This window comes from Marmota marmota, unplaced genomic scaffold, assembly GCF_001458135.2.
Source record: "Marmota marmota marmota unplaced genomic scaffold, marMar, whole genome shotgun sequence".
Classification (NCBI taxonomy): Eukaryota; Metazoa; Chordata; class Mammalia; order Rodentia; family Sciuridae; genus Marmota; species Marmota marmota.
In genome coordinates, this window is record NW_025999941.1 from 15,156,540 (window position 1) to 15,173,371 (window position 16,832).

Genomic DNA, 16,832 nt, shown 5'->3' on the forward strand with positions numbered 1-16,832 from the left:
ACATGCTCATAATGTGACCAGTCTCAATCGCCTATACCTTCCCTTTTCCTCCTGAGCCATGAAACAGCTTTAGTGAGAATTATTTCACCAATTCACTCAAAAATTCTGAGTACCTACAGCAGTTCTAGTTGCTGAGGAAACGGCACCCCAAGAGACAAAAATATCAGTTCTTAAGGAGTTTGGATTCTAGTGGTGGGTGTGCTCATAAACAAAAGAGCAAGTATATGGAACATTACTGTGTGGTGCAGAAACATAAGTAGGAAGAAGAGGATAGGGAGCCAGAAGGTAGGGATTTAATACTGGGGTTGCAAACTACAGACAGACAGCAGACAGCGGCTGGGACACCCAAGGTAGGGTGCTTCAGGCTACTCCACAGGTATTTGCTGAATAAACTCTGCGGGAAGTTCAATCAAACACTTAGGACTACTTTGCAGAGCTTTTCTCCACAAGCGGTTCCTAGGAAACCAGCTCCACCCTCTGAAGTATTTTTTAACATATGCAAATTCGAGTATAAAAGAGTTTGAAACGCAGCCATCACCAAAAGAAATTTCTCCCCCCAAGTTCCTAAGTACCCGTTTGGGCACCTCCCGCGCACTGCCTACCAGACACGAACCTTCTCCTCAAAGCAGCCACGCGTCACTAACCTACTCAGGCAACACGCGCCTTTTATAAAGCTGTGGTGACGTCGTAGCGCATGTGCGTGCATAAAGATGGCGCCCCGTCCTCTGCGCCTGTGCAGTGCGCTTTCCCGGAAGAGCTTGTCGGTGGGCTCCGTGAGCGAAGTCCTTACGGTGGTGCGTCGGTGCATGACTATCAGACCACCGCATAGATGTCTGCAGGGCCGGTGAGGAAGAGGGAAGAGCCGGGGTGATGAGGAAAGTTCTTGAGTATTTCAGAAAGAAGGGGGAGTTGGGGGGGGGGGGGTCAAAGGGCTGACTCGGAGCGAATCTTGGTTTAAAACGCGCGATTTGCCCTGTCTGAAGCGCCGTAGAGGTACGGAAAAGTTGCCGTGGACCGACTTTCCGGCCTTGCCTCAGTGCTGCATCAATCAACTCTAGTTTCTATGATGCTAGAGAAGCGGCGAGGAGGATTAGCCTTAGCAGGAAAATATCTGTAATTCGACCTTGGCCCGCTAGCGGGGCGACTGAATGCTGTCCTCGGTTCTGAGGAAAGACCGCCAGGCCTTAGGAGGGAAACCCCATGAAGGCAGGCCGGCTGCCAGCTTCCCTCCGCCGGGCTCAGCGCTCTACGCTCTACAGCCAAAGCTGTGTGTGAATGAAGAGTTCAGATTTTGCCTGGATGTTGGTCAGTCAGGCAGCTAATTCATGATCAGTGTTTAATTAAGGAAAAAATATCCTCATTCCAGGAAGGAATTTTCCTTTTTTCCTTTCTTTTACCCCGCCCCCCCGTCCATAGGTCAGGCACCTTCTGGTTTTATGCCCATCCAGATGTGTCTTCAGGCTTGGGCTCTTGAAAGCTTTGTGCTAGAGCTCTAACAGCTCTGGTCCGTGCTTTTTAACCAAGGTGAACCAAGTGTGTCTTGAAAATGAGAGCTCTTAGTGGCCAGGGTAAGGTGAAGGTACTAACTTGTGCTTTTCCTTACAATTACACATGAAAAAATACTTTCCTATTTGGAAGAGACGTGGTAGAACTGGGCAGTCTTCCAGTAAAGGAAAGACCATGAGCTTCCAGTTGGTTCTCATACTTGTTTGCCTTTCTGTCTATGTGTGTGTTTGTGTGTGTGTGTGTGTGCGCGTGCACATGCAATAAGGAATGGTATTCCTGCCTTGAATTTTACACTGGATTTTTTTTTTCTATCTGTTGATACAATAAAGTGTTCATTCGTCTTAGTACCAGCTGCTTGTTTTTAATTCTGATGAAGGTTAGAGTTTGAAAAAAGAAAAACGGGGAAATGTTAAGTATTTGAATTCACCTGAGTCATAGTGTCCTTAGATGGATCTGGCATATGAAAAACTAATCATCTTGAATAAAAATGTATTTAAGTGCAATTCTTTCATTTTATACATTACTATATCTTAAGTTTCCATTTCTCCTCTGAAAGAACCAATGGGTTAAGATACTAATCAAATACTGCATAGCTGAGGATGTGGTAGAAGTAACTTTAAATGTTTTTATTATTTTAGAAGAAAGCTTATGCCACAGCTTTGATTAAAGATGACTTCATTTTTCGCTCAAGAAGTTCGCCTTTCTAAAAGACATGAGGAAATGTAAGTTTTTTTAAAAAGTATAATGCAAACATAGAAGTTATAATGATTTCATTAGCGAAACACAGTGAAGATTAAAATTTTGAAAGTGTGTCATTTTAATTTTCTGACACCTAAGAGATTTGCACATGGGCTGGGGTTGTGGCCCAGCAATAGAGCACTCACCTAGCACGTGCAAGGCCCTGGGTTCGATCCTCAGCACCAAGTTGAAAAAAATAAATGAATAAAGGTATTGTGTCCAACTACAACTAAAATATAAATATAAAAAAAGATTTGGGCATAAGGAATTTTCATTGTTTCTTAAGAAAAACCAGGATTAAAAGGTATAATTCTTTTCTATCTTTTTTACCTTTTGTTACTAATATCTAGATAAATTCACTCTTCTTCTTCCCCTTAGCTCCACAATGACACTTAACCCAGTAAGTCCCCAATTTTCAACTCTGCAAATATGTCAGTGAAATTGGAAAAGGTGCATTAAAATTGATTCAAAATCACAGTCTAGAGCCTATATTTTTATTATTATATTAATTTATATCATTACATAATTATGTACTATATAACTATGTATAAATATAAACTTACTATACTTAAGTTTTTAATAGGTGTTCCACATCTGAGACGAGGGGACAAAATGGGTTCATGGGCTTCTCTAAGTCTCTTACCAGAGGGCCTTCATGGGTATGTGACCTACACAGTCACTGGCCCTGAACTTGGTTTAATACCCTGATGTCATAATCCTCAATCATTGTGCACCAGGTCCTACAAATTGTGCAGCCAGTCTTGCTCTTATATTTAATATTAGTCCTCTCCCTCCTCTGACTTTCATTTACTTAATTACCCAGGTCCTTCTCCTTGGCTTTCTAAAATAAATTTCTAACCCTGTCTCCCTACTCACTACCCAAAAAAATGATTGTTCAAAGTCCTTAGTTTTTAATTCTACCTTTAAGACACCTGTGTGAAATGGCGTTTCTTGAAAACCTCCACAACTATCTGAAAATGGCTATACTTTTATGTGTTTTTAATCATCTGACATATTTTCTTATCATTTAAGACTAAATGAGCACTTGAGCAGCAAGAAAATTTTAAGTATATTATATATAATGAAGTAGTTTGAGAATTTAATTACTTTTTACATCTTCTTTCAAGTACTGTTTTACCTTGTTGTCAGCATTCATACATACACACTGCCTCTCACTCATATATCAAACCATCATCTTTCTCTTGGAAAAAGAGGGAAAAAATATTTTTATTGCTTCTTCAAACATATGGAAGTTTAGCACAATTCTAAATGTGTAACATGAGATTCAGGGGTACTGAAGTGTTAAGCAGAAGGTTTCATATAGCAAGTTATATCAATGTATGTGTGTGGGGAGGTATATATAACTATGTGTACAAGGAGATAGATATGTATTACAGTTTGCATTTTCACCAAAAATTAAAACATATCTTCAACACTCTAAAATAATTTCAGAAGACCAGAGGCTAAAAAACAGAAGCATGTACTTACAAGCATATATAAAGAATGTTAATGAAAATAAAAAATAATTTCACCCAGATTGACTTAAGACTTATTGAACTACTTAAGTTACTCACTGTCCCATTAGTTGATGACATATCTGACTTTCAAAACAGGTTTGAGTTGAAATTAGATGCAATTGAGAAATGAGCTTTGTATACTGGGCAGGCAATAAAATGTTTGCTTTTTAATTTTTTTCACTCTTTCTACTCTTCACTTTTTCTAGAGTATCACAAAGATTAATATTACTTCAACAAATGCAGAATAAATTTGGAAATCAAAACACAGAAAAGGGATCACAACTGCAAGCAGCTGAGACAGCTTTTAAAAGGAATCTTAGTCTTTTAAAGGTAAGCTTCCATGACTTAAGTGCAGAGATGTTTCCCACCTTTCCAAAAACATTTTACGTGAATTTCATTATTTTCATTTATATGACTCTTTGTTGAGTAATAGGTAGAATTAATGGGGGAGTATCTTGTTTCAAACCCATGTTCATCAGACAGATAACATATGGGTTCTCATTTTTCAAGATGAAAAAAAAAATTCATGAAAAATGAATGTTTTCAAACATCCAGAAAAATCAATAACTACACAAGGAATATTAAAGTCTCCATTGTGCAAGAAGTAAGAAACAGAAGGTGTCCCTTTCCATTTTCCATCTTCTTTTATTTGAAAGAAGATCCTGAAAGACCTTAAAGTACCTGTAATGTGCTTAGATCCAACTCAAAACCATTAAGCATTATAAAAATAAGAACAATTTGATTTTGCCCTCTTGGAACCACAGTCAACACACAAAATTCATGTCTACTATAGCAGATTTCCCAGATCCTTTTGATGGTTATGGAGGAGGTGGTCAAAGTGTATGATTGCGCAGGGCCTCACCATTTGGCCAATGTGCCCATTTGGAGTAAAATCATATGTGTAACATTTTTGGCTGCTTGCTATACTTTGCTTCCAGAATTGTGGCTTCATCCATAATTAAAACCCTAAAGTTTGCTTCCATTCAAGCTTCCAAGAGATCCTATGACTAAAACATTTGGTAGTAAGACTATATTATTTAAGTTATAAAGCAGTGTTTTCAGTTTTTTATTGTTAAATATTTTCATCGATAGGCATGATACAGTTATCTTCTATCCTCACTAGAGGATAAAGGAAGAGGAAAATTCAGTTATCTTCTCAGCTTCTGGCAGTTTGATCCACAGTAATTTAAGTCACAGCCATAGTGCTACCAAAGCATTCTATATTGCCATATGTCTTACTTGCCCAATGGTGTTAGCAATATTTATTTTTAAATGGAAATATATAGGGTATTCTGGAATTTGCTGTGAAAAGTTAGAAAAACTAAATTAGAATGCTTGATTGCTACCTACCTGAAGCAAATGATGTGATATTTGGTTCTCAAGTGGTGTCCTTTTAATGAGCAAGTATTTGATGAATGCACAGAAGCTGAAAGTGGAGACAGTGAAATAACTGTAAATCATAGTTCTTGATATGAAGGTAATTAGTTGATCATCAAGGCTTAGTTGATGATAAAAGGTTATAAACTCCCTAATATCAGGAACTCTGAGACTTCATGTGATTAAACACTAAATGATATGAAATATGATAATAGGTACATAACGATGTTTGAGAGGAAGAATATTCTGAGAGGTCTGAGAGAGGAAGCAAGGCTTCATTTATATTTGAATAGGCAGAAAAAAAAGGTATTCCATTGGATTCTTAGCAAAAAGAGCCAAGAGCAGAAAAAATAAATGGCCTTATGAATGTTCATGGTACTACAAGGTAACTAGTGTGCAGATTCACAGGAAACAATGTATGTTGTGGGACAAAAGAAGTTGAGATTTAATATGCAGAGATAATATTGTAGAGATAATAAAGTAGTGACAGTGTCTAAGCAAAAGAAAAATACAAACTAATATCAGAAACATATGAGTGGGTGTTTAAGAAAGATTCATTTACTATTTAGATGCAAGGTGATAACAAGAATAGAAAAACTGGAATTAAGAAGAAAAGCTAAGGGCTGGGGTTATGGCTCAGTGATAGAACACTTGCCTAGCACTTGTGAGGTACTGGGTTTGAACCTCAGCACCACATAAAAATAAACAAATAAAGGTATTGTGTTCATCTACAACTAAAAAAAATGTTTTTTTAAAGAAGCAAAGCTAAGAAATTGTCATGTATGGATGATCCCCTACTTACAATAGTTCAGCTTACACTTTTTTGTCTTTAGGATGTTGTGAATTTAATTGACACCCAGGCTAACAATATGCAGTAAGCTACTCTTGGGATGCTGGGCAGCAGCAGAGCTAGGCAGCTCCCAACCAGCCATGCAAGATCACAAGGGAAACAAGTGATTTTCTATAGTGTGCTGTGTGGCCAAGCTAGGATGCTCAGTAGGATGGGTGCTTTACATATATTTTCACACTGTAGTCTCAAATTATGATTTTTTTGACATAATCCCATTATAAGTCAAGGAGTGTTTGTAGATAAGAAAAATAATGAACCTGGTTTTATAGTTGTGAGAAACTTCAGTTTGGTATGGCATTTTCCCCCTGATTACCAAAGTAATATATTCTCATATTTAAAAAAAAAAAAAAACATTTAAAAGAAAAAGGTGAATCACTATATATCCATACCATCCTACCCATCTGGACTTAAGTACACTTTTGTATATTTCCTCTCAGTCTTTTAGTAACCACTGTTTGAGCACCTATTACATCAGACATAGTGCTTGTTGCTAAAAGTAGTCTTTTCCCTTTTCTTTTAATACATACTTTGAATAATTATATAGACAACTTTATCCTGCTTTCCCCCATTTTTTTTAATTTTGGAAATAATGTTCATGGCTCTACTATATAAGTCACTATAATAAATAGGAGTTAATTACAGAATTTTGAGATGGGAGAGAACTTTTTCAGGGGAGGGGAATCATTCCACCACTGAGCTACTTTAGCTCTCAGGAGAAACTTTAAATGACATAGATATTACATTAGAGTCTCATCTAAAAGATTTAAAACATTTTTAGCATTAAAACTTTTTCTAAAGACACAAAATAAATAAAAATGGACTTGATTTGGCCCAAAGCCCCATCCAAAGCCTTTCTTTGATGTGTGGCTCTTGCACTAAAAACCGAAAAACCCTAATCTGGGCCAATTCTTTCAAGATGAGGAAACCGTAGGGTAACTATTCCTAATGCCTCTTGTCAGACACAAGTTAAGTTACCTCTAGGATAGGTATTTCTAAAGTACTGCACACGCCTTAAAAAATGGTACCATTAAAATCTGTACTGTAACAAATAGGAACAAATAAGGATGGCTTCTATTATCATCCATCATTTGACCTCTTAGATCTTGTAACCAATATAATAAACATTAAAAGTTAATGGCCTTTAACTTTTGAAAAGGAAGATACAACAGCAGCATTTTATATTATATGGTTATATACTTTAAAAGGCTAAGTTTTGTGAATTGAATCAAATTAACAGATTAAAAGTACAAAAATTAATAGCAATTCTATGTATACAACCAGAAAAGAGATCAGATTCACATTAATAATAAAATTCTAAGATATTTGGATGTGCTCTTAACAAGGGTTATTCATGATACTATAAAACTACTTATTACACCACGAGATTTAGCAGAAAGCTTAAAAGGTGACATATGCCTTAATCCCAACTAGGGAGACTGTTGTTTTTCTAAAGTCACTTGTCACAAAGTTTTTTATAGATTTTTTTTTTAATTACAAAACTTTGCATTGAACTCAGTAAGTTTCTGAAAATTCATTTGGAAAAATAAATTGTCAAGAATATCAAAGAATAAGGAACATAATAATCCCGACTAATATCTGACCATATTAGTGAATATACGGCTGTGAATATAAATAAGGAAGAAACAATCAGGGTCCAGTCATAAATGTCATTAAACTGAAGTTAACTTGGAAAACACAGGCTAAGATATTTTCCTCTATTAGAATTAGTTAAGTGGAATTTATCTGCCTTTTAGAAATATAAGTATAATTAGTGTGAATTTCAGAAGAAACAGGATTTTGTTACCATAAATACTTGTATGATACAAACTGTAATTTCTCCCCAACACCTCCCCAGAAAAGTTAGTTTTACACAGAAAGGCAGTTCTGTGGAAAATAATGTCATCTCATGAGAAAGCCAGAAGCATACGCCAGAGGAAGAAAGAAGAGGAAAACACTCCTACAGATCAGAGATTCAATGAGTGCTTCCTCTGAAGAGTGATCTGGAAGTGTCCATAGGACAGCTGGCAGTTAAATGGGGCCTTTGACCAAACTGCCACCCAGGATGGCTAGTTACTTAAGTTTTCTACTAACCACCTTTTAAGACAAGAAACAGATGAAATGTATTATTCTAAAATAATGTTTTTAGTGAGGCATATACAAAATATTTCAAATGTTGGCTATAAAAATGTTTTCTGAGTCTTCAAAATTCCATGTATATTTTATTCTTAAGTATATCTTAACTCAGACTTGCCACTTCTCAAGTATTTGGTAGCCACAGGAGGCTAATGGCTAGTGTATCAACAGGGCAGATCAAGGGGCCTCGCAGACACAGGTTTGAAGTTTAGGGAACGAAAACTTCTACAATGGATGGATGTCTCTCCTTTTGTAATTTGGCAGTCATTGATGAGCACTGCCTTGCTGTGTTAGAGGTTGCAAAGAGTGATATTCAGATTTTTTTTATTCCTTCTCATTCAATTGCTGATTATTTATATGAAGGGAATCTTTCCCTCTTCGATTACTTGGTTACACTGATATCCAGTTCACATAGGAAAAGGTATGCAGAGTATCTGATCTTTCCCTATTTTTAATGGTGTGACTTTGTGCACACATGTGTGTATTTTGTTTTTGCAGTTCTGGGTTTTGAACCCAGGGTCTCACACATGCTAAGCTACACCCCCAGCCCTATATTTAGTTATTTTTATTTAAATTTTTTTGAAGTTGTAGATGGACAGAATGCCTTTATTTTATTTGTTTATTTTTATGTGGTGCTGAGAATCGAACCAAGAGCCTCACGCCAGCTAGGCAGGCACTCTGTCACTAAGCTACAGCCACAGTCCTATATTTAGTTTTAAAAATAATATTGTTTTTACAGCAGTCCTCCAGAGGTGATCACTGAGGTATTGTTTTGTTTTAAATTTAACTGGAATTTGAAAACCTAAAAAATTACAATTTTTTAAATTCTTATTTATGCTTAAATTATGGCACTTTTACAAAGTGGAAGCCTCTTCAAGTTAGCTCCTGAATGTCTTTGACATGATCTCGATAGTCTTTGATAAAATTATCTGAAAGAAAGTAATCTATCTAGGCTTACTGGGTATGTTTGCTGCCCACACCAGGAATTGGTCATTGCTTCAGGGAGTCTTGGCTCCTTTTGGCAGGAAATATATTTAGAGCCCTCAATTTGGGCACCAGGACTATTTATTGCAACTTCATTTGATCATTTTTTAAAGATAAAATACAAGAGCATCTATCAGTACTTCCAATTTAATTATAGGATTGCAAGTTTCTTAACTTAAAACCTTGCACCTATAGATTTTTTTTTCTCAAACCTAAAATTCCATTTCCCATAGAATTTTCCAATACCAACATAACTACATATAGTAGACCCTTCCTTACCTGTGGGACATATGTTCCAAGACCTCCAGAGGATGCCTAAAACTGCAGATGATGCCTAATCCTATATATGCTATTTATTTCTACACATAAAAACTTGTTATGAAGCTCAGCCTATAAATTAGGCACAGTAAGAAAGTAACAACAGCAAAGAATAACGGAACAATTATAGCAGTATATCGTAATAAAAACTGAATGTTTTCTTTCCCTCACTCTCAAAATCTTATACTATACTCACCCTTTTTATGATTATGTGAGCTGATACAATGCCAGTATGATGAGATGAAGTAAAGTGACTGACAGACATTGTGACATGGCAGCAGGCTACTACATGAGGATAACTTAAACATAAGCACTGTGATACTGTGGCAACTAAGCTGATAACCCAGATAACTGCTAAGTGACTAACAGGCAGATAGCATATACACTGTAGATACACTGGACAAAAGGGTGATTCATGTGCTAGGATGAATGGGATTTCACAAGGTTTCTTGCTACTCAAAATGACAGACAACTTAAAACTTGTGCCTTGCTTACTTCTAGAATTTTTTTTTTCTTTTTCTTTCTTTGTGTATATACCCATGTGGGCATGCTGTGCTGGGGATTGAATCTTGTGCATGAGAAGCACACACTTTTTAGAACATTTAAGCAGTTTCACAACAGGTGTGGGTAGAAGTGAAATGATATATACTCTTGGCATAAGTCAGAGGACTTTGTAAGTACTTATTGAGTAAGGAATTCCCACCAGCACTCATTCAAGTGGGAAAAAGATGAGCCTCCTTTCATTCGGTTGAGAAGTAAGGGTTAGGATGCCAGGTTGGCCAGTCATCTACAGAGATACCTGGAACTAGATGAGACATAATCTTAAAAGGATATGGGGTAAAAATATGAAGACAGATATCACAGTTCTTAAGAAACCCACACTTAGAAGCAAGGAAAGAAAAAGAAGCCAGCTAAAGAGAAAGAGGAGGTAAGAGAGAGGGGTCAGGGAAAGGGAGGTGAACAAAAAACATCTATGTAAAATATCACTAAATATAAGAAAGAGGCTTTTCTGAGATGTGGTAATCTTGGGGTAGACATGAAAGTCTGTCTCACCATAGTCCTGCTTTCCCAGCCCACGTGCGTCTGCCCATATCTGCTCTTTTGTTTGCAAATCTGCTCTTCTAAAGAGATAATCAGCATCTTAATTTTCTGGTCTTCAAGAAAAACATTTATAATACTGTCTACAGTGCTAGTAACACCTAGATCTACAACTAACAATAGCTTTATAAACTGTTCTTAGAATATTGGCACAATTGAAGGTGTGATTATTCTCTTTGTGTTTTGGTGACTGGATTTCTAAAAGTAAGAAATAATTTTCCAGGACCTTGTAAAATCTGAGCATAATCACAGAAGAGTTAGGCTTCCATGTCTGTTGTGTTGGCATCAAACACTCTTCAGTGTGCATCTTAGATGTAAACCTCTGAGATGGGTTAGTCATGCTAATAGATCAATTTTTTAAACCCCAAATTGATGTTGTTTTGGTTTTCCCCCCCCCCCTTCAAATCACCTTCCTCTAGACAGCAGGTGCACTAATGGTTGTGCAACTTTGGGGAGTCCCTTTAGGGAATTTCCTGTTTTTCCCTTTTACATTTCACACCCATTCCTTGCTCCCGCCGCTACCATCTGCTATCTTTTTTCTCCCGTTCAGCTTTGGCTTCTTCACACCCCACTCCCACGCCCTTTTCCATCTCTCTCCGTCTGTCCAACAGCCCTCTACTTAGATTGCTCCAATGCGTGCAGGGGATCAAGAGAACTTCCTCTTTTCTATCAATTCACTAAGCTCCAAGGAGAAACAAAATTTGCATGGCCTTGAAGCCAGGCCTCTGTGACCTTGATAAACTAGTAAGTGGACACCAGACAAAAATAGGTGCCAATGTGGGGAGTGTTTTTAAACGAAGTTCAAAGGTCTCAGCAACAACTTGCAAAATCCTACAATAACTGGGCAAATGTTTCATGCATGTATGAAGCTAAAAAAAAAAATTGTACCAGGTTATAAGTTTAGTTATCCTGGTGTTTTGACAACTGTGAGAGAAAATACACGTTTCTACAAGTTAAGCTATGAATTAAAGCACAGTGTAACTACAAATTAAAGCACAGTGTTTGAATGCCATCAGCTGAATAATACACTACCTAGCAATAACATTTATCATTGAAATTAACATCGAAATCTAGTCCTCAAAATCTGGATAGCTTAGTAAGAAGGTCTTGGCAAAAAGTACTAAGGCACCTCACTGAACTTCTTTTAAATATGTGAAATGTTTGCATCAATATAAAAAATTTAAAGATGAAATGCTGAACCAACAAAATGTGTGCCACTAATTAATGTACCATTTGCATCATCAGGGGAGACTGGAACTCATCATTTTTAAAGTTAGCACAGTGTGGACTTGAGTATCTGTTTTTGTACCTGGATTCTTGATTATTTCATTCGTCTGGTTGTTTTTAGGTCATCTTAAAACTAAGTTAATGCTCTGAGCATTTTTAAAGGAAGTTCTTTTTGCAAAAATTACTGGCATTTACCAGCTATTCAAAGTGAAAAGGCAAAATGTAAAAATACCACCCCCCTCTTCTATTTTAAAATCAGAAACCCTGCACTCTTTAGTAGAAGCTGGTTAATTGAGCTATAGTCAGTTCTCCTACCTCAATGTCCCTCCATCAGTTAAAACTGTGGGTCTAGAGAGGAGCTGAGGTGAGAGATTTAGGGTGTAGATACTGGTAGGATAGGTGTCATTTGTATTACATAAATACACTTTGATGATAAAATGTTCTCTCTATATACAGGATATAGAAGCAGCAGAAAAATCTCTGCAGACCAGGATTCACCCAGATCCACGGCCTGAAGTGGTTTCTCTTGAGGTGAGACTCTTAAGGGAACAAAAGTAACCGAGACCTCACCCTATCAGTAGGGTACTGTAAAGTAAACAGTGGTTACATGTGTGTATTACCCAGATTTATTTATTCATCAAAATAAGCAAGACGTGTTCAATTGATCTTTTTATATCCACAATACCATGTTTTATAGGTAGTAATTAGAAAGGATTTTGATGAAAATAACTTTTTTTTTTAATCTAATGGAATTTTTTTTTAAAGGTCTTTACCCCTCTTCCCTTAGAAACAACAGTCCTGTTAAATCACAGAAAACATGATGTAAACCTTAAGGCAGCAGCATGCCTAACCAGAGTGCTTTTCCTGTTAGAAGTAGCAGTTCTGTCCCTTCACCAAAATTCAACCAAAGCTATTTAAGTACACATTATCATACATGACAGTGTGGCTTTTGTCTGTTTGATTTAGCTCAGTTCAAGAGCAGGGTGAGAAGATGTTTGCAAAAATGAACCATATTTGGTATATGAATGTGTTTGTGATGAATGGGAATTTACTTCATGTAGAATAGGTTCTATTATGTATTTTTAATAACCCTTTTCAAATGGCAATTTTGCTTTCTGCCCAACGGGGGATATGAATGGACTCAAAATTAAAGGATGAGAATTTTGCCCTCAATTTTGTATGTCATCTAGGGTAATAAGAAAAGGCAGTGATCGAAGAGAGAAAAAGCTGTGGTACAATGTCATGCTCCAAGCGTCTCTTTCTTTGTTGAATTCTCCAATACCTTACCCTGGCAAGCACAGGGCCCACACAATAGGGGTTAATCCAGCCGTGAATGGCAGAGAAACTCCCAAGCACAGGCCTTGGATGGTATTTTTCTTGGCTAGTCTTGCACAGCAGGATGACCCTTTATTTTAAAAACGTCAGGCTGCTTCTGAGACCACAGGCATAGATTGTATAGACATGGAGAATCCCTCAGCATTTTTAATTGTCAAAGCCACTGTACGTTTTTAGTGATCAGTGTAAATAATTATGTGTTCCTAGTGCTATCCAACTCATTGGATGCACTGCCCCAAATGGGACTGGTAGTGTTGATCTCATAGAAAATGGTCTCCTATGATGCAGGAATTTTCACAGTAGCTCTCTTTAGTCTCCTTAGGACAGTTACCTAAGAAACCATCACAGCTCCGAGTCACAGCAATGTTACATGAACTTCTAAAGCCAGACGCCACTAGAGTCAACCAATAAAAATATAGCATCTCAAATTTCCAGCTATGTGTACTAAAAAATGGTTAAGCTGTATTGATAGTATTTGGTCATACCAAAAAAATTTAAGACAAATTTCAATTTGAAATGTCACGGATTTGTAAAAGGTAGAATGGATACATATCTCCCATATACCTAAGGGGCCAATCCATCTGACTCCTAGACTGTAACATACTAGTTAGAGTTCCATTCCCGATCTCATCCCAGGTCAAATCATTTTATGTAATTCTGAAGAAAGTATTCACGTTTGACCACTTCACTGTAATCATTTTGGTATCATTTTGGTATCATTTAGTATAAGAAAGATCTGGAACATTAAGCTAACATATTTAATGATTTATAGCCATAAATGACACAACTGGCAATAATCACAAGGTTGGCCACAAGAGGGCGTGTAAAATCACAATAAAATTCTAAAACCTGTAATTCTGCCAGGCTCTGGTTTTACTGAGAAATTTGAAAATTAACACTAGTAAGTAGCCAGATTTTTTTTTCTAAAATTAACATAAAATATTCTGTAGAGGAAATTCATTCTATGTATATGTGTGTGTGTGTGTGTGTGTGTGTGTACACGCACACACACACTTAAGTGAATAAACATTTAGACTATTATGAAGAGCCAAGTTCAATTGCTTGATATGCTTTTTTACTTTTGGATTTTTTTTTCAGACTCGTTACTGGGCATCGGTAGAAGAATATATTCCCAAATGGGAACAGTTTCTTTTAGGAAGAGCACCATATCCTATTGGTGTTGAAAATCAAAATAAAGCAGAAAACACCCTTCAAAATGAGACACAGCAATAACTTTTTTGCATCCTGTTTTTTTAATTATTTAATAAAGCTAAATAAAGAACAATAATTGCAAGAACTTTGGGAATTGAACATGGTTCATATTGTTCAATTAACTCCTAAATGACAATGAATTCAGAAGAATTTACTGAGAAGTCTCTAGTTATCATCTATTACTATCCCAAGGTCATGAATTTGCTTTCTACCAAACCCCTGAAAGTGTTAAAAACTAATATTAAAGGTGAACTATTTATTAAACAAGTTACTAAATCTGCATTGTGTGTGCTATTTTAAATATTTACATCACTCTCATCTAAATAGGTTGGTTCTAAGTTTTCTAGAATCTTTACTTTTTATTACTTTATTATGGGGACAAAAGTAGAAGATTAAGTAGTTGCCTAATTTTTTTTTTAATGTATAAACAGGGACATTTAGCTACTTTTGTATCATACTTATCAGTAGATAGATTTACAGAATTTCATGCTTCACAGGTAACCACATCTTCCAAAATTCTGGAGATGGAAAGAAATGAATTGTAAAATAGTGGATAAGTAGCCAGTTTCAGGAAGGCTCATCCTTGGTTTTGAAAAAGGAGATCCATCAGAGCTGGAAATGGTTTTGGGATTTTAACTTGGTTATTTAAGGATTGCCAACCCTGTGACTACAAATAATCCCTCCCTAATATTTTCATTTTTAAACTGTCCTTCTGTCTCCCTTCTATTTTCAATTATTTCTGAAAAGATTGTTAGTCAAGACAGGGGCAGTGATTCACCTCTATAATCTCAGCTACTCAGGAAACTGATGCAGGAAGATTACAAGTTCAAGGCCAGCCTGGGCAACTTAGCAAGACCCTGTCTCAATATATAAAATAGAAAGTGCTGGGGATCTTGTGCAGTGGTAGAGAACCCCACTGGTTCACTCCCCAGGACAGTAAAGGAAAAAAAAAAATAAGTGTCAGAAAGCTTTAGGTCACAACCCAATGCAGCTTTGAGATAAAGTACTCGAGCACTAGAAAGAAAATGGTAGTTTTCTAACTATAGAGGCAGCCTCTGCTAGTAAAAGGTCTATGCTACATTACAATTAACTTAAATTGTAAAGTATTTTTTTTTTAAAAAAAAAGGACAATAGGACAAACTTAAAAAAAACTATTGAAATGTCCATCCTTCTACTAAGTTCCTTTAAACTACCATCTTGGAAATATCCTGTTGAGTGGGTGTTGGTGTGGGTAACAATAACGTTGTTTTCATAATATGTGCTGGCAGATTAGCACACTTCTCTACAGTGTTAACAGTTGTAATTAAGGAATAAACAGCACAGAGTGTCAGTCCGATAACAATTTCATCTATGGTGTCACAATACAAAATGTCACGAAATATTAGAACTGTTATATAACTATAAAAAGTATCAGGTTAAAAGCCAAAAGCCTTTAAAAAAAAAAAAAAAGAAACAGAAAGGAAGAAATAAGAAAACTGGTATAGCGGCCAGAACAATTTTATACCTTCTCGAGAATGTTCTGTCATGAAAATAAATTGATAAATTTTTTTGCTGTTACATTACAGTTTGGTTTCTAGCCATCCAGTTGATTTAGCAGGAGAATGCAGGTTTTTTTAGCAGCTTTGAATTGGTAAACAGATTTAGATGTAGTAGGAAGGAGCATGAGGAAGTTGTGTTTTTTTTTTCGTTTTTTTTTTTTTTTAACATCCAATCTTCCCCAGCATATGCACATAAGAAGGTGAATGAAATGGAGCAATGTGAAACTTATTTCTCTTTAGTCAAGTGAAAAAAAAAAAGACTAAACATTTGTTAGCTGGTAAAATATTGTGTCAAGCAAGTAGGCACATTCCAAAATTAAACAGTGGTTGATACGTTAACGTCCTCAAATATTTGAGCGTACACTTCCTTTGAGATCTGTAAATTAAATCACCAGTAGATTAGATTAAAATACAAAATGAATGGCAATGTAACCATCTCAGAAAAGGTTCAGTTTTTTTTCTCTCCTAAACTGATTAACTTGCTGGGTTTTTTTTGTTTGTTTTGTCATTGTATCTAAGTCTAATATACCCTGAATTGCAATTTAGGGCAGAAAGGAAGGTATTTTCAGGTTTCAGCTTTACAATTCCCCCCCCCCATTTTAACTAATAACTCAAAAACTCCCAGAGATGACTTTATTCTTGGCCCTTGCAGAGCTCCCCCACCCCACCCGCCTTGTAGATGGTAACAGATTGCACCACATGGTGTCTGTATAAAAAAAAAAAAAAAAAATTCCCATAGGGACCTGGATATCCCATTAAAGGGCTTTGTACTCTTAATGGCAAATTAGCTTTACATAGGAATTTCCAAACATTGTTTTCCAGGGAAGAAGGGCGGAATACCATATATAAAAATATATTTTTTCTACAATTGGTAGGAATATCAAGAAAAAAGAAATTTCATCTACTTATCCCTTCCCCCATGGAATCAATGTACTTATCATACTCTACTCAACCCACCATTCTCCATGAAAACTATGAATCTGTATTCCCCCCCCCCCT

General features: G+C 36.3%; 1 protein-coding gene across 4 annotated transcripts; it reads left to right on the top strand.

Annotated features, from left to right (window-relative positions):
- Positions 1–685: 685 nt before the first annotated feature.
- On the top strand, positions 686–14,577 carry CUNH3orf14 (chromosome unknown C3orf14 homolog). Of its 4 annotated transcripts, none has more exons than XM_015494494.2 (5): positions 686–844; positions 2,145–2,228; positions 3,968–4,091; positions 12,205–12,279; positions 14,182–14,577. In XM_015494494.2, the coding sequence occupies exons 2-5, from the start codon at positions 2,176–2,178 to the stop codon at positions 14,314–14,316; spliced, it is 387 nt and encodes a 128-aa protein (XP_015349980.1). In that variant the 5' UTR covers positions 686–844; positions 2,145–2,175; the 3' UTR covers positions 14,317–14,577. The 4 variants fall into 4 exon arrangements, with proteins under 4 accessions (XP_015349980.1, XP_048657167.1, XP_048657168.1 ...); XM_048801210.1 differs by having other exon boundaries at positions 714–802; XM_048801211.1 differs by having other exon boundaries at positions 724–875.
- The last annotated feature ends 2,255 nt before the right edge of the window (positions 14,578–16,832 follow it).

Excerpts from the sequence above, each read along its gene's own strand:
- CUNH3orf14 (XM_015494494.2), top strand. The coding sequence starts at position 2,176 with ATGACTTCATTTTTCGCTCAAGAAGTTCGCCTTTCTAAAAGACATGAG. Across the intron at positions 2,229-3,967 it reads TCTAAAAGACATGAGGAAAT|AGTATCACAAAGATTAATAT; the intron begins GTAAGTTTTTTT and ends CACTTTTTCTAG. Across the intron at positions 12,280-14,181 it reads CTGAAGTGGTTTCTCTTGAG|ACTCGTTACTGGGCATCGGT; the intron begins GTGAGACTCTTA and ends TTTTTTTTTCAG.